The sequence below is a fragment of the Peromyscus leucopus genome, chromosome 4 (genome assembly GCF_004664715.2).
Source record: "Peromyscus leucopus breed LL Stock chromosome 4, UCI_PerLeu_2.1, whole genome shotgun sequence".
NCBI classification, from domain to species: Eukaryota; Metazoa; Chordata; class Mammalia; order Rodentia; family Cricetidae; genus Peromyscus; species Peromyscus leucopus.
Window position 1 is genome coordinate 64,040,228 of NC_051066.1, and position 23,455 is coordinate 64,063,682.

At 37.1% G+C, this 23,455-nt stretch overlaps 3 protein-coding genes across 3 annotated transcripts; 2 read left to right on the top strand and 1 right to left on the bottom strand.

The window, feature by feature from the left end:
* Positions 1-575: 575 nt before the first annotated feature.
* LOC114687254 (olfactory receptor 4C6-like) lies at positions 576-1,493 on the top strand. The gene has a single exon (XM_028861949.1). It carries the CDS (start codon positions 576-578, stop codon positions 1,491-1,493), a length of 918 nt encoding a protein of 305 aa, XP_028717782.1.
* Positions 1,494-4,034: 2,541 nt separating this feature from the next.
* On the bottom strand, positions 4,035-7,391 carry LOC114687263 (ubiquitin carboxyl-terminal hydrolase 1-like). The gene has a single exon (XM_037204933.1). The coding sequence runs from the start codon at positions 7,127-7,129 to the stop codon at positions 4,778-4,780; it is 2,352 nt and encodes a 783-aa protein (XP_037060828.1). The 5' UTR covers positions 7,130-7,391; the 3' UTR covers positions 4,035-4,777.
* A 6,544-nt stretch (positions 7,392-13,935) lies between these two features.
* Positions 13,936-14,892, top strand: LOC114687259 (olfactory receptor 140-like). Its single transcript, XM_028861952.1, has one exon. The coding sequence runs from the start codon at positions 13,962-13,964 to the stop codon at positions 14,889-14,891; it is 930 nt and encodes a 309-aa protein (XP_028717785.1). The 5' UTR covers positions 13,936-13,961; the 3' UTR covers position 14,892.
* Positions 14,893-23,455: the final 8,563 nt, after the last annotated feature.

The window sequence follows — 23,455 nt, forward strand, 5'->3', positions numbered from 1 at the left end:
TGATGAAGCAAGTTTCCTAAGTTGTCCAAACATACCACCAGAACAGAAAGCAAAAAAAAAAAAATGTATCTGTGAAAGACTTTGTGTAATGGGATCAGTAGAAATGAAAGGCCTGTCAGATTATACTGGCATTATATGGTTTCCACAGTACTAGTTGATGGCATTCACAGGGGTAAAATGTCCAGTGTGTCCAAGGATTACTCATTAAAGTAACATTCTTACAAGACAAAAGTCCAAACCAAAACATAGGATTTTTTAACTTAATTTTTATTTTTGTATTTTGTTTTTAAGAGTTGGAGGGCAGAGACGGGAGAGGAGAAAAAAGAGAAAAGGAGAGGAGAAGGAAACAGAGGAAAGGAGAGGAGGGGAAACCAGGGGAAGAGAGGAGAAGAGAGGATGAAGTTAGATGTGTAGAGGGCAGGTAGGATCTGTGAGGAAATGGGCAAAGGGAAATGTAATCACAATATATTGTATGACAGAATTAAATAAAAAAGAAAGTTACAAAAAATAAAAACATAAAAACAAACTTTTTTTTTCAGATCTCCCAGTTCAGAGTTCCATGTTTTCACCAGCAAATGGAGAATCCAATCAATGTGACTGAATTTATTCTTTTGGGAATCACAAAGACTCCAGAGCTGAAAAAACTGTTCTCTGCTTTGTTTCTAATCATGTACATGGCCACAGTGTTGGGAAATGTACTCATTGTAATAACTATAACTAGAAGCCACAGTCTGAGGTCACCCATGTATTCCTTCCTCACTTCTCTGTCTCTCATAGATGTCACCTATTCATCTGTTACTACTCCCAAGTTGATTGTAGATGGCCTTTCTGAGAGAACAACCATTTCCTTTGAAGGCTGCATGACGCAGCTCTTTGCAGACCATTTCTTTGGTGGTGCAGGGATCATCCTTCTCATTGTGATGGCCTATGACCGCTACATAGCCATCTGTAAGCCCCTACATTACATGACTATCATGACTCCTCGAGTGTGCTCCTGGATGGTGGGTGGTGCTTGTGTAGGGGGATCCATGCATGCAACCATTCAGCTTCTCTTTATGTATCAAATACCATTCTGTGGCCCCAATGTCATTGACCATTTTATGTGTGACTTGTTTCCATTGTTACAACTGGCCTGCATGGACACCCATATCCTGGGTCTCTTAGTCATTCTTAACAGTGGGGTAATGTGTATGACCATTTTCCTTATTCTAATGACTTCATATGTGGTCATCCTGTGCTCCCTGAAGTCTTCCAGCTCTGAAGGAAGGCGCAAAGCTCTCTCCACATGTAGTTCTCACTTCACAGTGGTTGTGCTGTTCTTTGTACCTTGCATCTTCTTGTACATGAGGCCTGTGGTCACTTACCCCATAGATAAGGCAATGGCTGTGTCTGCTATCGTTATTGAGCCAATGTTAAATCCTTTGATCTACACCTTGAGGAATGTAGAGGTGAAAAATGAACTGAGAAAGTTGTGGAAGAAAATGGTGCCTTAAGTGGTATAACCTGATATGGTAAGTACCAAATACTTCCTACAAACTGGGAGAGATCGATCTTTCAGAGTACTGTGATTCCACGTGGAATATAGTAGCAAGAGATATCCTTTAAGTTTATGAACCTGTCCAAGATACCACAGTGAACAACCTATGCATGTCAGGGTCTAGTTCTAGACACAAGCATAGTTTGTACTGCATCTTCCCCAGATATCTCTAGTTATACATTTAAAAACTGCATTTTAACAGTGTGAGCTCCTCCAAGTTTAGAGTCATTTCTTTTATGTTAGCTGGTCAAATATATTCCAAAAATTTGTTTGACTAACTGTGTGTGTTTTTCAAGATATATTCCTATTTGAAACCAAGAGGAAAATAATACTTAACTTTATCTGGTCATTGTCTTCATTTAATCTTTACTCCTGCAGGTACATTTAGCCTGAGAATTTATGATCATGATTTATAATTTAGAAATATTTCTGAGAGGCTGGGGAAATAATGTGCTAGCCATGACAGCATAAGGATCTGATTTTTCCACAGAATGCCAGCAAATACCTGGGCAAAGTGGCATAGTTTTTGTTCTTTTATTCCCAGAGTTGTTGGGGTAAAGAGAGGCCATGCAGATTCCTGCAACTTTCTGGTCAGCTAGCCTAGCCAAATTGGTGAGTTTTAGGTTAAGCAGAGACAGTCACTCTAAAATCTTTCACACACACACACACACACACACACACACACACACACACACACACACTTTTTATGTTGTCTTCTGTCTAACTGTAATTCTTATCATAGCAGAAATTGTATTTGTCCTTTTATGCTAACAGCACTCTGATTATTAACATTACCTAGTAACCTAATATGTACTCAATAAATATTTTAAAGGATATAAATAAAAATCAAACTTACCAGATTAAAAATTTGTAAATAAACCTAAAGAACAAGGTAGAGAAGATGGGTACATAAAGCTCTTTGGGAGTTGAAATCCTTCTAATGTGAATGCTTCCAGGTGTACCTTTGGAAAAATCTGTTTAATAGAGTACTATTCTGATACAGAGGATGTCACAATATCACAATTCACATCTAGTTATGCCACTTTTTAAAGAAACAACTTGTATACTACCAGAATCAGGCACATCATCCATTTGCCATTATGTAGAGATTGAAGTACCAGCCCTCAGCCTCTATGCAAGGTCCTCTGAGAAATGATTTCAGGAGCAAGGGAAAAGTGAAAGATTTCTATAATAACTTCACATACATGTGCCAATGCTCTTCATTCTATATGCTCTTTATTCTCCTGCTCTTTGTTGCTTCTACATTCTACATTCTTATTCCCTTCTCTTCCTGCCATTATAAAATCTCTAGCATATATACATGCATTCATTAGCAATGTGTTAGTAATCAAAAAGGTTACAAGGTCATATCTCAGGAACACAGGCATTTTTTGAAAATATGATAAAAGTCACATGTAGCAAAGACTTGGTCAGCTTAATTAGTGACTGACAGCAGCTGCAGGTTGTAAAAAGTTTTGGCTATCTCTTAAAGGGAAAGTTACAAGGGTTATAAAAGGAAGAAACTGAACCAATGAGAGATTTAAGGAAGAGGCAAAGAATATGTTGACTATTTTATGAGATTAATAATATAAACAGCTGGTCTACTAAGCCTAAAATCTTGCATTAAAAACTGATGTAGAAATAAATACAAAATGTTAATTTTTTTTTGAATCAGAGTGGGGAGGTGCCAGTAGAGGAAGCTTAGGGCAACATAGATGCTAAATTGTTCTCTTAAAGGACTAAGATATGACAAGTCCAGACACTTGCACTATCATTTCTAGTTTGCTGTAATTCTTCTGAAGGGTTTTCATCCAACAAGACCAGGCACCTGCAATTCCATTCTGTGAAAGTTCCACAAGAACACTATGCTTGGCCAATTTGCCTTGTCAGTGGCTAAGGATGGAGAACAAGACTTCTAAGTGTCTACAGTCCACATGGAACAATAGACCTAGTTATGATGTATATTTTAGTATATTTCTATTCATCAAAGTTATACAGCTAAATGAGAAAACATCTTTTTGATCATACACAATTATGTGTGCCCATAAGACTGAGGTGTAATCATAAGATTACATGTACACATTACATGGAAATTCATGATAAATGGGGAGATATCATAGTTGTTCTTAAGGAAGGAATGCAGTTCTTAGGGAAGAAATAAAGTGGCACATGAAAGAAATGTAGAAAAGGAGCAACTAGTCATTTATAATCAGTAATGGCCTTGCCAGGTGGGGCTTCCCATCAAAAGAATCATTCATTTGGTAGGTTGACATATGAACACCACTTATCACCTGCTGTATACTCTCAGGGCCCTAGACACAATTACATAGATAAGAACAGTTCTGACTATTTATACTGAAATTATGAATGAGCTATTAGTTTCCAAAATTGTCTTATCCTGTATATTCCTTAGATCTAGTAAATTAATAAAGATTAGTTAATTCACCAACCATATTTTTACCACCAGGAATATGTTCCTTATTTTTTTTTTTTTTTGTTGTTAAACAGTTTAAATTTTATTGACCTCCCAGTTTTTAAAAAAAAAAAAATTAAAGGTCACACCTCTAGGTCGATGTACTATATACAGATCGTGCAGAATGAGTATGAAGAGATACAAATGAGTCATGCCCAAAAGATTGACTAGAGTACAGAGTCATCTTCATAAATACATATAAAATCCTTATGAAGACAGAAGGGACTGCCAGGTTTTCTGAGACACTTTCCAAAGTTATTCAAGGCACAAAATATACACCACTGTGAATATACACACTCTAGGCTTTGTGCCTCTGATTTGGCTCCATGACTATCATAAAACTAAATATACTGAATGAGATTCTGTTTCTCAGGTGAAAAAGCCAGACCTATAAACATCAAGTAGATAATTACTCCAAAATATGGAGAATACAAATACAAGCACTTTATTTTAAAAAGCAAACACAAAAGATCGTGTAAATCCAAAAGTGTTAACTGCTTCCAAGCTTCCATTTTGGATCATTTAGTACCTATACAAGTTTGTTCCCAGGAGCTTATTATGCATCACTTGTCTCTACTAAGGAAAATGATTCTAAAAATTAACATGGTTTTCAGTATTTAAAATCTCACTATTTATATAAAAGTCTAGAGAGACCAATAATATCCGATAGCTTCAAAAGATAAACTAAGATAAGACTCTTAGGTGTAATCAACTTTACCAATGTTTGTCCAGGTCTGTTTAATATATACACAAGGAAAATATACTCACTATAATTTCTTATAAAATAGCAAGTAGGGAGTAGATGTAGGAGATGTAGAAGGGGAAAGAGAATTCAAAAAGTCCTTCTCTTCTGTGACTTTTACTTCAGAGTCATCAAAGAGCAACCATTTCCCCTCGTACTCCTTTAAGCTTTGCACTACATAGGAAATTTTGTTCTCAAATCCATTCATGTTAATGCCTGTTTGGTCACTGGATTCCTTGTTCCTGTCGGATTCGTGGGTCCCATTTGTATCATTAGTTTCAGAATTTCTATTTTCAGCCAACGCTGTCCCGGCAACTTTATCAGGATTAGACGCTTTGTTGTACAGTTCATAATCTGCTTTGCTCTTTTGTCCTCCAAGAAGTCCAACAGCTTCTACATTTTTTTTGTTCAAAACTTTACTTGGCTGGGCATTTCCACCAACTCTAATTGACACTTCATCACCGTAATTTTCAGCCATCCCCCTTGCTTCCTCCTCATTCAATGGCTCTGGCTTACCTAGTTCACACATCTGGTCAACCACAAAATTCCCTTTATCTAGTTCTAGACTGTTAAGGTCAGTGACTTTCACAGAAGCAGTGTAGTGCCCACTACTAATAGTAATGCCACTGTGCATCACAACAGCAAATAATCCATAGCTGTCATTAGTCGGCTTTGTACTCCATTCTTCTAGTGACAGTTTAAGAGGTGTCAATAAAGGAGTGTTGATCTTGGAAAGTCCACCACCATAACAATCAAACTCCAAGCCACTAGCAGCAAAGCACTTCAGATGGATAGTGATAACTTCAGGCATTTTATCAAATAAGAGACTTCGCTCTGCTTCTGTATAATGATGGCAATTTTCACAAAAATATTTATCTTCCCCTACAATTCTCTCCACTGAAGCAAACTGTGAAATTGCCCATCTTAAGGTCTTCATTTCTGTTTTTGGCTCTGGAGAAATTTCAGAGCTCTCCTCAACTTTAGAAAGCTCATCTTCTTGTACCGGGACACTAATATCCTGAAAATCTTCTCTTCTTTCTGTTAAGCTTTCACATTCCAAACAGCGAGTCCTTAATACTAGCTGACCTTGAAATAATTTCTCTACGAGTTCAAAACCAACTTGTTCTGCACCTTTGTTTATGGGCTTAACTTCACTAACGTGCACAGGTTTAACACTGCTTCCTGGAGATTCGAGAATACCACCATTGGCTGTGTTCTCACTTTCGTTCTTCCCTAAGTCCTCTTCCAGGTCATACTCGTTCTCTTTAGGTTGTCCTTTGGATCGCTGGTTTGTTGTTATTTTCCCCAGACTACAGAACTTAGAAAGAATGCTGGGCTGCTTAGTTGTAGACTTTAGCCAATTGATTTTAACTTTTGATTTCTTTTGAGAGGGTCTTGCACTCTCATTTTCAGAAACACACTTGGGGATGATTTTAGAAATCTCAACTGTGTCACCTGTAGCTTTTCTTTTTGATCTAGTTTGTCTCTGGTTCTCTTCCAATGACTGGGGTTCCTTGGACAATTTAACTTTTTTCTTCAGGTTACCAGACTCACTGTCACTTTTTCTTTTCCAGTTTCCTTTTGGAAGTTTTTCTTTAAAGTCCTCCAAATTCCTCATACTGTCCATCTCCGTGTTGTTGACTCCACTCATCTCCTCTTTCTGATGAGATTTTTCTTCTACCTTAGTAGATAATTCAGCCAAGTTTTTCACTTCTTCTTTTTTTAGGAGTTGACATGTTTCTTGAATGTTTCCCAGAATACACTGTAGCACTTCCTGTGCATCATGCTGTAGATATCCTTCATACATAGGGTTGAGTTCCCTGAGTGTGTTAAGCAGTCGCCTTGGCTGTGTAGCAAGTTCATCTGTATATTTCTCTGGATTTAAGAGAAAACTAGCTTGAAGCTGTTCAACTGAAATTATTAAGGACTGTAAACTGCATATAAGCTCATAACTTGCCAAAGGATCTTCTTTGCAGCTTCCCTTATCTTTCTGATTAGAGTCATCCTTCAGAGCTTCTTTCTTCCTTGAAATAATATTAAATAAGTGCTTCACTCCAGACTTAAAACCAGGACAAAAGTATAACACCTGAAGAATACTATTCAGATAGCAAGTGTTGCCAAGATTATTCAGTCCCACAAATGGTAACAGGTTTTCTCTCTTCTCACAGTTTATTGGTGAGGATTGTGCCGCAGGAACAACTTGGTCAATCTCAGCTCCTCTGTATTCAGAAGCTTTTTCTTCATTTTCTTGAGAATCGGTGAAATCTAAAGCTCTTTTAGTTTCCTTTTTCTGAAAAAACTTCAAAGAAAGTCTGTTCTTCTTCGATGGACTACCTCTTGAAAGCCCATTACTTTCACTAGGTATGACACCAGGCATTTTCTTTTAAAATTGCAAGGAGTTGACGAGAATTAACTTATAGAAGGCAGCTGTAATCACCAATTAAATCCGGTCATGGCCCTGAGCAAGTCCGCGGCGCCGCCGCCGCCGGGGAGACCAGCCGGGCAGAGGGCGGGCGCGACAGGTGAGCCCCGCCGCCGTCCCGGGAGAGGGGTCGCTGGTGGGTGCCTCCCGCGCGGGAGTGACCATTCGTCCGCCGAGCGGGAGCCGGGCCGCCGCTCGGTCCTGCCCGCCGCGGCCCCACTACATCCCGGCGCAGCCCGGCCGCGAAGGCTACGGCGCACGGCGGTGGCGGCGCTCCCGAGCCGCAGGGTCCCCCGCTCGGCCACCGAGGGGGAACTTGGCGCCATGTTCCTTATTTTTAATACTCCAACTTCTAAAACAAGTTTTGATCTCAAGCTTTCAAAAACAAAATAAAATAAAATTTAAAAACCTTGAAAATAAAATGTGACCCAGCAATACCTCTCCTTGGCATATTCCCAAATGACTTGACATCTTACTCCATAGACACTTGCTCAGTCATACTCATTGCCACCCTATTCACAATAGTTGGAGTTGGAAACAGCTTAAATTTCCTTCAACAGGTGAATGGATAATAAAAATGTGGTACATATACACAGTGGAATACTATTCAGTTATAAAGTAAAATAAAATCATGAAATTTGCAGGTAAATAGATGGACCTAGAAGAGATTATATTGAATGACTTAACTCAGACCCAGAAAGATAAACACCACACATATTCCTCCATCTTGTAGTTCCTGGTTCGAAATCCTCTGATATGAGTATACAACATGGAGTAACCACAAAATGAGGAAAGTATAAAGCGACCATGGAGGTGAGGTGGGAGAGGAATGGATACAGATAATAGGATTGGAGAAACTGAGCGACAGAAAGGAATTGCCCACTGGGGAGGGAAAAAGTGATAGCAATATAGAAGGAGAGGTGAGAACAAATAGCACAACAGTGATTTGATAGAGTCTAAGGATTCATATCATGTTATATTTATATTTAACATTATACATAATATGTGTATGAATATATACATACATAATACTGTATGTAATATATGCATATATGTGTGTATGTATGTATATATAGATAGATATATGGATAGAGAGATCATAGATAGATAGATAGATGATAGATAGATAGATAGATTGATAGATAGATAGAATATATGGCTATATAGAAGTTAAACCACTTGTGCTGACAATGTTCCCAAAAGGAATCATAAACTAACACTAGCACCAGTACCAGCCATGAGAAATCTTGTGAATGGTTGGTCATTGTGGCTGAAACAACTCCCAAAAGCAAAAGATATGCATCATTGATCTAGCCCTAGGTTGTCTCTTAGAGATTGAGGGTGGGTCCCTTTCACTGAAGACATCGCCCACTTAGGGCACAACTCTGATTTTTCAAGCTGCCTCTGACCTCAAAGCTTCTTTCTTGAAGTACAACCATGATTCTAAAAAACGTGGGACTGACCTAGGTCTGCAAACATGTTATAGTTGTGTAGCATGGTCCTCTTCTGGGACTCCTAACAGTGAAAAAAGGGGCTGTCTCCAACTATTTTACTGGCTTTTGGGACTCTACTGTTTATACTGGGTTGCTTTACCCAGCTTTAATGGATGGAGAGGTGCTTAGTCTTACTACAGTTTGATACTTCATTCTTTACTGATATTCATGAGAAACCTGTCCTTTCCTAAATAGAAAAAAAAACCCAGAAATGAAGGAGTGAATTGGGGGTGAGAACAGAGAGAGGTGGGGGCAGGTACTGGGAAGAAGGAGGGGAAATTGTAGCCAGGCCACAAAATAAATAAATAAATTTATAATAAAAAAAACTATGCAAGCTGCTAAGAGAGTCAGGCAATTAAACAGTCTTACCCAGATGCAAATATATAAGCCACAATTAAAAGCATTGCAAAAATATGCCTAAAGGTATAAACTTGTATGCATGGCCATACAAGTTTAAGAAATGTTCTTCAAGATGTACACAAAAAAAAGTAAGGACATTTAATGTTGAATGGGAGATCCTGAAAAGGAAACATCAAGGTGAAGTCATTGAACCCTTAGCTTGTGAGGGTTTATTTTGCCTAAGAAAATGGCTTCCCTTCTTGAGTGGTAAATATATCTCCACTTTTTCTCCTTCCATCATAGCTCTCTTTACTTGTGGTGGTTTGAATTAGAATGTCCCCCATGGGCTCATATGCTTGAATACTTGGTCCAAGTTGATGGAGTTGTTCAGGAAGGATTACATGATGTGGGCTCTTTGGAGGAGGTGTGTCTATAGGAGTAGGCTCTGAGGTTTCAGAAGCCTACTCTGCCATGTACTTGAATTCTCAGATAACTCAACGTAATGTAATATGAAACACAGATTATTCTTCTGTGCAAGATGAAACATGAGCTGCTTGCAATGGCTTGAGACTATAGTCCCAGCCACTTGAGAGGATGGAGCAGCATCACTATGAGTTTGAGGTTAGGCTGATAACAGTGAGATTTTGTTACAACAAACAAACAACAGAGAGAGGAGAGAGAGACGAGAGACAGAGAGACAGAGACAGAGAGACAGAGAGAGACAGAGAGAGAGACAGAGACAGACCGACAGAGAGAGACAAAGAGAGAGACAAAAAGAGAGACAGAAAGAAAGAAAGAAAGAGAGAGAGAGAGAGAGAGAGAGAGAGAGAGAGAGAGAGAGAGAGGAAGGAAGAAGGAAAGAAGGAAGGAAGAAGAAGGAAGGAAGGAAGAAAGAAGGAAGAAGGAAGGAAGGAAGGAAGGCAAAAGCAAACCCAAATAATGAGACATGGTCCCTCAATTTCTGGATACTCTGTGGTGTAGAGAAATCTTAAATTAGGCAGCAACAGGACAAATGAAACAGCAGAAATTGGATTTAAATTTTATGTCTTCTTAGTTACAATATCCTGGGTAAGCAAAATAAACTAGACTAATGTCCCAGTTGGAAAAAAGATATAATTATATCATAAACTTACTATGTAGTAAATATAGATGTGGCTTAAAAAATAAACCATGAACAATGTATATTGTCTTTCAATACTGAATTTAGACCAGATAGTGAATGTTCTTTAAGTAAAGCTGGTCATGTACTATTAATTATCTTTGTAAAATAAATAAGTTGGTATTTCTAAATTCTCCTGAGAGTAAAAGTGAGAAATTCTCAGAGGATTATGAGGAGTTCACATAGTTCAAATTCTCAAGTGTTTTCCTAACTGCTTTTTTTCTATCCCTCTTTCACAAGTTAGAAGGAGACACAGTCTTCTTAAGGGCTCATCTAAAAGCTGCTCCTAGGAAAGAACAGCCTGTCTGGGTGAGTTGTCAAATGTGAAGTTCTGTGGGACCAAGTCAAGACCAAGTCTTAAGGCAGAGCATCCTGAGTTTGTGTTGCTCATATGTGTTCTTCCTGGAGTACAGGCTTCAGTTCTCCATGTCTCATTTTTCTATAACAAAACAAGAACAGTAAATTATGGGTAGTATTTCGCAGAGTTTTGTAGTTCACTGTGTTATCCCCATTCCTCATGAGGAAAGTAAGATACAGTTTCCTATTTTCAGAGTTTGTGTTAATCCTAAAACCATGAATAGGAAAAGAAGATTAGCAAAGTGCTATGGGAACATGCACAAAAGAAATAAACTTCCACTGGAAACAACTTCTAACCTGAGAATAGTATACATTATTGGAGAGAATATTAAATACAGATGATAATATACAAAAGTATATTTCCCTATTTACAATACATAATATACAATATACAAATAATAATATACAAAAGTCATTTCCATATTTTTATTTATATAAAAGTTTTCACATTCATATTTTTCTTTAAAAAATGTATAGTTTAGTAGTGTATTAGTGAGTACATTGATACCAATGAAAGGATTTGATAAAATGTTCCATTTTTGCTTGGAAATGTACTGCCAACTGATGTGTGTGTGTGTATTTTATATATATATATATATATATACTTATATTATCTGTATAATACATATATCATCTATACATGTTACATTATATATTATACACATCATATCCGTCTATGTATCATATAGATCTTTTAAATATATATAAATATATAATTATATCCTATAAGCACACAACCATATATACATATATATGTATGTACAGATTGCTGTATGAAAAGGAATTAATGCCGGGCTGTGGTGGTGCACGCCTTTAATCCCAGCACTTGGGAGGCAGAGGCAGGCGGATCTCTGTGAGTTCGAGGCCAGCCTGGGCTACCAAGTGAGTTCCAGGAAAGGCGCAAAGCTACACAGAGAAACCCTGTCTCGAAAAAAAAAGAAAAGGAATTAATGAAAACACCATAATAATTGGAGGAAGATGCAGGTTCATGAAAGGAACCAAACTAAAGCTACCTTTCTCCCCAAGGGTCATGATAATCTTATTTGATGAAATACAGAAAATAATTGGAGCCTTATTTTTCCACAATTATATTTTTTTGGGAGAGTTGTTTGTGTTTTGATGTAAAAAAAAGTAAAATGATTATTCTAGACTGGGAAGTTAGAATACAGTTTCCTAATTTTAGTGCTCATTTTGCTTCTGGCTAAAAATCGTCTGGTATTATTAGAAGAGAATGAGGGCAGTGAGTAACTCGGATTTTACAGAGGAGAAAAACAATTTATTAGTGAAGGAGAAAAAAATAGGTTTAAAGGGAAAAAAATACCAGAGAGAGACAACCCTTGTAAGTACATGCATTTCTTTGTTTCAGAAAATCCCATGTGGCATTCACATTAGAAATCTAATTATTTGTTACAAATACTGTCTCTTAACTATGTAGTGAAAAAAAATTAACTAGTGAGTCTGCTGTGTATATATGCATATGTTAAATATTTTTATCAACAATCATGCTGTTAAGAAAACATAAAAGGACACATTTAATGAATAAAACAGAGGCCAATGAATGATAGACAGATACACTATTCTCTTATTAGCTTGGGGGTTTTGAGTAGCAAGCCTAGATATGGCCATAGACGACATTCAGTATTAACAGTCAGGAGGTCATATCTTCTGTTTTTACAGTAGGTAGTGATAATGCAACTCTTCTAAAAATTTCAGCACAAGTTAAATAGCTTATATGACAACTGCCTTCTTTATACTTACTTTGTTCTGATGAGTGAACTTTTCTCCCTGTCACTCTCAAAGTGTCTCATCTTCATTCATTTTAGAAAAAAAAATTCATTTTTTTTGTGGTTAACCACATTTTATGAAATATGTTTGCTCTTCATTTCAACATAAGGCTATCTTTGAAGACTACTAAATAATACTGAATAGGCTACTCACATTCTCTGTTTTATTTTTTCCACAAGAATACAAACATTAAGATTCAATGTCAACATAAGGATAAATGAATCTTGCACTTGGTAAATCCTAATGCAAATGTTTGCTATATAGGTGGAGGTTTCTACACTAGATTGTCTCAGTAAATGACAATAGTTTCTTCTGTTGATACAAAGTTAAAACTTGGTAATAAGTTTTTTCTTGTAAAAACTCATGTTAAACAAATTTTGTAGAAATATTTTTTATCGCTACAGTCTTGGTCTAAGACACCACCATCTTCTTTCAAATGATTATGAAGATATATCTCAATTGGTCAGCATCTCCTATCATTCATATCCCGTTCTCTGTACAGAACAGTTCATAAGGCAGTTAAGTCAGATTATGTCATTCTCCTGTGTAAAATTTGGCAATGATTAATGTGTCATATTTAATAAAAACCATGCTCTATACAATGGTCTAAAGCCCTGCAAGGTCTGCAACCTTGTCCTTGGTTACTCTGCCCAGGCCCGCGCCCCACCCCCAGGTCATGGACCCTACTGTCCACAGGGGTTTTGTTCGATGATCTTTCTATCTGAAGCCTTATTTTAGATGCTATCTTAGCTCCCTCTCCACTGTCTTTCATATAAGTTATGAATTCCATCTTAATGGAGTTCTCTAACTACTGTATTGAACATAATTGTTTACTTATGAACCTGTATTTGGTTTATCTTGCCACATCATTTTCAAGACAAGTACTATAAACAGATATGTTATATAATTCTATTTCTTCATTTCCTATCTCCTTTCTCTATGAAGAAAGGAAAAGGCTTGATTTGTACTTCCTACTACTGTACATTCATTTACTAGAGATAATTAATAAATATGTAGAAATGACCCTATAAATTAACTACTGAATAAATCTTAACACCACATTACATATAACTATTAGCATGTGCATGTGCACACACATGGACAAGCATGCACCCCATCTACAAACTGATATAATTTACTTAAGAAATCATTTCATACTCATTGATAAGCATGCATATCCTAGCTAGGAATTGATAGGAATTAAATTGAGAGATTCAAAAACAATTCTTCAATTGTATATTTTGTTGACACTTGACTTCAAATAAGACTTTGAGGTTAATTCTAATTTCTTTTCATAAAATAGAAGGAATAGTGTGTTTCTTTCTTCTGCATACAATGCAACAAAATAATTCACATTATTAAAATGTTTTCTTCTAAAAAAAAAAAAAAAAAGCCGGTGGTGGCGCACGCCTTTAATCCAGCACTCGGAGGCAGAGGCAGCGGATCTCTGTGAGTTCGAGGCAGCTGGGCTACCAAGTGAGTTCAGAAAGGCGCAAAGCTACATAGAGAAACCTGTCTCGAAAAAAAAAAAAAAAAAAAAAAAAAAAGTTTTCTTCTTATCTGAAAACTATAAAATAAGTTTCTCATCAATTTTCCTACTAAGATTCTTTTTTTTTTTCCAGGCTAACCTAGCACTTTTAAGCTTCCCAGCATCATGAGAGAAATGAGAGAAAACAGAATGAATGTGACTGAATTCATCTTCATGGGACTGACACAGAATCCTCAGCTGCAGAGAGTTCTACTTTTCGTTTTACTTATCACCTACGTCATCACTGTCACAGGAAACCTGCTCATTGTGTGTACCATAGTCTGTAGCCAGACTTTAAACTCCCCAATGTACTTCTTCCTGACTTTTTCATCTCTGATAGATGCGTGCTATTCTTCCTGCACAATCCCTAAAATGATGGTAGATTTGCTATTAGGGACAAAAACCATCTCATTCAATGGCTGCATGATACAACTTTTTGTTGAACATTTCTTAGGAGCTTCAGAGATTGTCCTCCTTGTGGTCATGGCCTATGACCGCTATGTGGCCATCTGTAGACCTCTGCACTATGTGACCAGGATGAACCACCACACTTGCTGTCTCCTAGTGGGAATGTGTTGGATAGTGGGTTTTCTACATTCCTTTGGGCAGATACTTGTTACTCTCTGGATCCCTTTCTGTGGCCCCAATGTCTTGGATCACTTCTTCTGTGACATCTTCCCCCTGCTACAACTGGCCTGTGCTGACACTTTCCTCCTTGGTCTCCTAGTTGCTGCCAATGGTGGTGTAATTCCTGTGATCACCTTCACGATGCTGTTGATGTCCTATGTGGTCATTCTGTGCTCCTTGAGGACACACAGCTCTGCGGGGAGGAAAAAGGCCCTCTCTACCTGTGGCTCCCACATCACAGTCGTTGTAATGTTTTTTGTGCCGTGCATTTTTATGTATATGCGACCGGTGACAACCTTTCCCATGGATAAAGCAATAGCAGTGTTTTATATTATTGTCACACCCATGTTAAATCCGGTTATCTACACAGTAAGGAATGCAGAGGTAAAAAATGCTATTAAAATGCTATTAAAAAGAATGCAATTTTGAATAATAATTGACATATTATGACTATTTTTTCTTTCCATGTCTATTGCAGTTTTGTATTTCATCACAATAGCCTCCTTTATATATGAGTGATAAATTTCAAGGCCTTCAGAGGATGCCAGAATCTATTAATATTATGATGTTACATATGCTTATTTCTATATACATTGGTGACTAAGTTCTATTATAAATTAAGCACACTACAAAATTAACAAATATTAATGACATAAGTATAACAAGATATTATAATACAATTTTGTACTTTGGAGATATTAAGTAAAATAAAGGTGACTTGAAAAAAAATGGTCACCGTGATACCATGATAATGTTGTAACCTCAGTACCTATTAAATGTTGAGGTTGAGTGGAGGATATAATAGGGATATACTGGGTCAATGTATAATTATTGTCCTATAAGTGGCCCAATGGGATGATGTGAGGTTTTGCAGACATCTCTGTGATCCTCACACCATGCAGAGCGATGATCAACGGGAGATAAGGAGGCAGTTTGGTTCAAAGCAACTTAGTAGCTGGTGTTGTTTCATATTTGGGAGTCTGACCTCAAGTAGTTTATTTTAGGCATGTTTAAACATAGCAAAACTTGGTGAAAAATGTATTCTGGTAATAATTAATTCAGCCCCATGCTCCTAACAAAGCAAACATAAATCTCTTTGGGGAACAATGTAAGCTAAATACAGATCATACATGACCACATTGAAACTCTTTGTAAAGTCCATAAATATCAGACCTCTACACTGAATAGGAAAAATAAATTTACAATAAGGGTTGGAGGAGGATTCAGTGCAAGAAGAGTTTCTAGTCACAGAGATATAGAAAAGGTCACCAGGCTCGTAAACACATCTGCTCCCAGCCTTCTGGGCAGATAATAGGTATAGCATCTCTTCCTTTGAATGAACAACACCACATGCTTAACATTCCAGGGTCCCCTAGTACTCATTGTTTAGCACAAAGACCTCATTCCCTCCTATAAGGTTTCCTTATGATACAAAGGATGTCATACAAGTTAAAATTAATGATTTTTTTTATTTTTGAAATTTTATGTTTATAATTTTGCATCATGTTTGACCATGGAATCATGGGTAAATACATTTTATTAGGCTTTGAATTTTTTCTTAGACCTACTAATAAACTCTTACAGCTCAATTTAAATGAAGAAACTAATATGATTATTTCTGTTTCATAAATGAGTGAAAATGAATTCAGAAAAGTTAAATAACTGGCGAAAGAATGGATGGTGATCACAAAATATCAAGCTAACAACCACAACGTATATGCCAGCCAATAATCTAGCACAGACCCATGCCGCTTCAGTCTCTGTGAGCCCCTATGAGCCCTGCTTAGTTGAAGTCTGTGGGCCATGTTCTCCTGGTGTCTTCAACTCCTCTAGCTCCTGCATTTTCCCCTCTTTCTTCCACTGGGTTTCCTGAGCTCTGGTGGATAGAGGTGGGGACCCAGTGGAGAGCTGGCTTTTTCAGATCACAGAGATGATATCAATTGGAATTAGGTGACATTAAAATTACTTGCAAATAAAATATGTTTCTGTTAATCTAAGACACTATTAAATTGTAATAATTGAAACAACCAATAAATGCTTGGTCATTAGCTCAGGCATGTTCATGTTACCAACTAGTTCTTTCAACTTAATTCATTTCTATTAATCTATGTGCTGCTCCAGGACTCGTGGCTTTTACTTCTATACCATTTTCTATGTCTGACCCTTTCTCCATCTGGCTGGTGACTCTTTGATTCCAACCTTCCTCATTCCATCATTCTCAGTTTGGCTTTCTCACCTAACTTTATCCTGTTCAGCTATTGGCCAATCAGCTTGCTTATTAAACCAATCATAATAACATATGTGAACACACAGTGTACAGAATAATTATTCCACATCATTTCCCACTTTTTGTCTAGTTAAAAAGGAAAGTTCAAACTTTAACATAGTAAAATTATATACAACAAAAAAGTTATCAAGTAAGAATTACAGTTATAATATCCAGTCTATTCGTATTTGGCAAAATTAGAGAAAATACTTTATTATCTATCTTATCTTGGTGACTTTAAAATTTTATATCTAATTTGATTTTTATCATAACTAAGGAAAACTAAAAGTTTAACTATTTAATCTTTAATTCCATCAAAGATCCCAGAAAGATGAAATGTTACCTAATAACAGGAATATCAAGTTGCCTGGACAGTCACAGAAAGTTCCTCTGTAATGTTGGGGCATCCAACTCTGGTCTACAGCATATCTGGTAGACTTTCCTGTGAAACAAGGAAATTGAAAGGACTGTTCTACCTTGTCCTGGAAAAGTTGAGCAGTCACCTTTCTTGTGTTCTGCTGGTCCAGTTTGGACAGTAGCTGTCAGCAATTGAGGCAAGGGATTTTCTTTGCCCACATGGCTAGCTTTGGCCATAAAGAAAACAAACTCCATGTGGAGTATTTTCAATGCCCAAAATCTTCTCTGAAATAGATTATATAGCTGTCTGGGAGATCAGCCTCCAGGTAGCTCAGGGCTTGAAAAGAATCCACAGCATCAGCATATGCTAAGACTTTTCTATCTGCGGGTATTAGGGTAAGTACACTCACACATTCCTTGATTATTTCCTTCTTTATTTTCCATTCTGTTCTCATCATGTCTTTCTATAGCTTATATACCCCAACTCTTTCAGGCAATACAGGAGTCACAAAGATGTTACATTCCATTTTTAACTGAATGATTATAGGTAAGAACATATTTTTTATATCCCATACATGATTAAAAAGTCATCCTGACAACCCACAGATAATATATCTAAGTAACTTGTCACAGATTAATAGATCATGAGCAAGCAAGGAGTATATTTTTCTCAGACAACACTTTTGTTAATAGGCTATAAATTGCAGTTACAAAGAAAGAATCAATCATTTTATTATCTATATTGAAAGGTAATCTTGTACAGAGTAACAAACCTACACTTTTATACATCAAGAACAGTCAGTCAGCTGAAATATTCAGGGTGCATACCCGTATCAGAAAACGTATGTCAGGAATGGGTGCAAGGAATTACCAAGTGGGCTGTTTTGTGTTTACAACCCTAGCCTAATGAATCAGACAGCTCAACTATGTGTCTTTGTGAACTTCAGATTGTTTTTGTGGGGTTTTTTATCTTAAAAAACATTAACAAGTCATCTGGTGTAACCTGAAGTTATTTTGGGGTTTTGTTTCAGCTAATGGTGCACAACAAAACCTGCGACTGCATCTCTTCAGTATCAAGAGAATTAGAACCAGCCTGGCTCCTGGAAACACAACTCTTCTTCTTAACATTAACCTGAGCTGTGACCTAAAGAAGCTCCTTATGTGAAACTTGTAGATCCTTGCTATAAAACATATCCTTGTATTTATTTGTATGCATCAAAACCCTGTATAAGCTATCATTATCAATTAGACAGTACAATTTAGGGAGGAATTATTTTCATGATAATCCACAGACAAAAATACCCAGTAAAATGGGATGGTTCCATGAGATAAATACACTACATCACACACAGGCAATGGGGATCTCTCCAAACTCATTAGTACCATGCTCATCACCAGAGAAAGATAGCCACAGCAAATATGTAAAGGTACAGCAGAAGTTAAAGATATGCTGGAGTCTGTAGCCTGTGGCCTTGCCTAAATGAGATTCACTTATCAGAGAGTTTCCTCCTGGTGGACTGATACCTTGAACTTCAATTGCCACCTGCTGCTCCTCTAACATGTCTACTGGAATATCCTCTCATTGTGTTTATTCAATGAACCACATGAATCTCCCTCTAGGCAGAGCATACTGCAGATCACAAACATGTGAAGATGACTGGAAGAGGAATAGAATAATCAATCATCCAATGATTCCCAAATTAATAAGAATACTCCATAAAGAGTTATTTTGAACAAAATTTTTGACTGATTTTGTAAAGTAACTAGCCACCTCTTCTGCAGAGGATAACAGTAGCACAGAATGACTAATAACACTAATCTGGAAATGGAGGGTGTGTATATTTATAACAGGCTGAGAACCATTCCACGCACCTTGAGGTGTTCTTATACTTGTTTCCAGAACATCTCTGAGCCATTAAAAGGCAGAGGAGTATGTAGTGGATAGCTGTTTCAGCTTTGACCTGGAAGTAGTACTCCCAGTAAGGTCTCCTGTAACTGTCATGCCTACCTATGGCCTACCCCTGAGGTGGGGCCAAGATAGGAGCGCTTAAGACCTGAGATCTGGATATGCCATCTCTCTTGGTTCCTGGTGATCCTGGATGCTGGATGGTAGACCACATTGAGTTCTCCAGAAAACCCAACTGGACTCCATCTCACCTCTCTCAGATCCTGTAACCAACCCCTTTACTAACTATAAGTTACCCCCCAAAATAAACCTCCTTTTTAACTACATGAAGTTGCCTTAATGAATCCTCCAATAGGCGTAACAAGTTTATTTATAGTTAATATGACATAATGTTGTTAAATGTGTCTTAGTATTTTTAATCTGAGCCCCCATATAAAGAATGATTTCTTCTAATGCATTAGCTCTATGTGTTAGTCTTCAATCAATCTTTCTGAGTAACCAGTGATAATGAAATACTTATAAATGAAGAGTTTGCCTGATTAATGGTGTGCACATGCTGAACCAAAGCTGTAGCTGAAGCTGACACAGTTCTCAAAATTGTAATCAAAGCAATCAATGAATCATTTTGTCTATGGGAGGGAAGCAGCAGCCTGTTTCAATGCATATATAGCAAGATCCTCATGCCAGATTAACTGACAAAAGTACATATGGAAAATGTCTGATTACAATATACATATCAGCATCACAGGCAGGATTTACACAATTAGTGATAGAACATTTATTTAAGGACAGTCCAGCCCCTGGGATGGAGAGTTCGAGATAAAGGGCAGGGCTGATGAATTTGGAGGCTGTCTACCAGGAAGGCTGAGAAAATTTAGGATAATTGTTAAGTCTTGGCTGTAGTGTTCTGTGAGTCAGTAGCCTAAAATATATTCTGGATGGTGGGCTACCTGGGCTATCATTTGCTTTTGTGTCTGGTCTCCTTGCTCTGAAAATATATAAAATTTTAAGGGTAACATACATATTTGTATTAATAAAAGTATAGTTGTGCATTGTACACAAGTCAGTTAAAGATGATTTTTTGTTATGTGTTTGAGCAGGTAAATATATATCATGTGTCTTATAAGTCTTTTAGGATTATTATTTTATGTTTGTAGCAAGGGTTTTCAAGGGTTATTCCTCAATCAAACCTGATTTTCCTTAGCATAGCATCTCATTTCCTGTGGAAGCAAAAATATAACCTCTCCCCAAAGTACCATATCTTTTGACCTAAATTTTGAAGTCGACATGTTTTTAATATATATATATGTTGATTTTATCCAGGAGTTTCGATAATCTAATGTCTCTTAGCAGCCAAAATTTTCAAAGACAACACAATACCAGACAGGATCCAGATGCTCTGTGTATTTCTCATCAATATGTGGCTTACCATATTTTTGATTACTTTATTCCTTTTTAAAGTACTTTTTCTATCATTTTTCTTTCCTCTCCCAAGCATACATATAGTTTTAAAAACATTTTGACGTATTTAGAGATTTTTTTTCTGTTTGAATCTGTCTTTACTGTGTATCTGTAACCTTTTGTGTCTCCATAAGCAAAAACCCTAAATCTGTCATGCAGCATGTTGATGGAGATAAGACAGAAGTGGTCATCATTGAGCTGAGAAACTAACATATAGTTCAGACCAGAGTCTGACCATACCATGTATACGAATTAAAGTTGAACAGATGAAAACTGGGAAGGGAAAGAGTTGAGACAGATGCCATGGTAATATTAGCCAGACTCTGGTGATTATACTCATCTCTGGAGACAATAGTGGCTCTAATCTTTGAGGATTTCATGTTAAATGCAGTTTTTGTTGAAATATTTAAATTTATAGAATGATGATTAGTACATAGACATCACAATACTTGAAATTAATGATATGACAGTAAATCAGTCATTCTTAGAATCTTTGTAAATAGTTGAAAAACAGCATGGAAGCTTTTAAACTGAACAGAGAAGATTGAAATTATGCTAATACAAAACATATACAGGTAATTGTAGCATTGTCCAGGATGACACTAATGAAGGGATTGGGGAAGGAGAAAGGATAACATATTTCTTCACAAAGGACATAATCAGAGGCAGCTGGAAGTTAAGATGCTTGTCATAATGAACTTAATCATGATGGATAGTTGATCACTACTCTTCAAAAATTCTGTTACTTATTATTGCCTATACATTTAAAAATGTGCTAAAATATAGGATGAACAAGGTTGAGAGAATTGGAGATTGCAGTCATTCATAGCTTGTGCTGTGAACTTGTGACATGACTTAAGTACTCAAATGATTTAATCAAGTTTTCTTAGTTCTCCAAGATTTATTTAATACATATAAAATAATAATTCTTATCTTATATAGTATCTAGCTTGTTTGTTTTACTTCTAGCTTTTTGTTTCTTTTGGTTTGATGGTGTTATTGTTTAGACATGGACTGATATATAGATGGCCTTCGGAGAGCCTGTTCCAAGGCAACTTCCAATATATGTAAAAAAAAAAAAGTCCATAAGAGTGGCAAGAGCTTAGGAAAAATTCTTATCTATCTGAGGGGTACATGTTTTCTATCTGAGGGGAAAAATAAGGAAACATACTTTCTGATGGTAACTTTCTCTTTTCCTTCATCTTAAAAAATCTCTTTCTCTGAAAATCTCCCTTGCTGTCTCTCCTGCCTAGCTACTCTCATCAGCTCTCTCTGCCCATCCTCACACACTCTAACACAAACTCACACAAAGACTCACACCCTCACTGTACAGCTCTTTACACACATTCTAATAAAACTCATTGCTAGCTCTTTGCACACATTCTAAAACATACTCACTCCCTTATCACAGCACCTCCCTACATAGCTCTACACAGCACCCCTCTCCACACTGCTGCTCCTCTCAGCCAAACTCTGAACAATTCTGTTACATTTTCAAGGTCTAACCCATTCTCATAATACATGACAAGTCACATAGTTTTTCTCAGGCTAGGAAGGTCATGTTGACTGGCCAGTGAGTAACACTTGGCCAAGCACATAGCCTGGGTGGTTAGCATTCCCAGACACTGAATGACATTGAAACTCAGGACTTAACAATAACAGTAGTTGACTAAACCTTAAGTGGTTGATGTGTATGGAGAAAGAGAATTACTGTAGAGGGTTATGTCTCAATGTAAACAGCTTGGCTTTGGTTCAACAAACAGACATTCAGGAATTTGTCCTTGAGTATTTTATTTGCAGGGACAGCTAGTCTGTTTTGAAGTCTAAAATTAGCATCCTTGAGACTGAGAATAATGTTAGTTTTCTGTGTCAATTAAGAAAAATACTCTAAAGCCAGGTGGTGGTGATGCATGCCTTTAATCTCAGCACTAGCAAGGTAGAGTCAGGCAGATCTCTGTGAGTTTGAGGCCATTTACAGAGCAAGATCCAGGACAGGCACCAAAACTACACAGAGAACCCCTGTCTCAAAAAAAGAAAAAAAAAAGAAAAGAAAAATATTCTAGTATATTTCCTATTCATCAGAATTATACAGTTTAAACAGAAATCATCTTCCTGACCATCCCAGCTCTAAGTTTGTTCAAAGATATAAAACACACTACCAATGGGCTGTGGAAAGAATCTCACAGAAGTTCTTTGTAGCAAAGGAATGGAATGGCCCCAAAGAGAAATTACAGACAGGAGTAATCTGTCATTAACAGTCAGTAACTCCACTTCTTTGCCAAGTGGGAATTCCCATCAGGGAGTTATTCCTCTGGTGGGTTGACCTGTTAAATATTAGTTGTCACCTGCTGTATATTCCCACTGCCCTTGGCACTGATATGTCCTAAACAGTCCTGAGTCTCATTGAGTAGATGAGGCTGGCCTCAATTTTGTAATTGTCGTGCCCCAGACTCACCAAAGTTTGAATTATAAACATCTACCACCATTCCCGGTCATCTCTTCTAGATTTGGTAGGAGTTAAAAGAAAAAAAAAAAAAAAAACCTGTAAATAAATTGACCCCATGTCTTTAAGCAGTTTCTGGCACACTGACTTTGATTACTTGTGAGAGCTCATTTTTGCACAAGTGAGTGTCCTGTAATCAGCAACTGGCCTGGCTAGGACAGAGAATTAGGTCTGCTCACTATAACTAAGCACCTTTTCACTGTACAAAGCATTTTGTGATGTGTGTCCCTGTAATGAGATGGGACCCACTGCTGTGGAAGGGAGACACGGGAATAGGGGAGTTTGGAAATGCATTAACACAGGAGATAATTTGAAGATCAGGCTGAGTTAAGTGACACATGCATTAATAACAAAGAATTGTGATGTGTTCCCAGATTTAAAAAAAAAAAAAAGGAAATCATTATTAGCCATTATTTCATCGAGCTCATATTTAAACCATTCTAGATTCGTGATCACTTACATGAATTCTTACCTACAACAGGAAGATAGAATTCATGCAG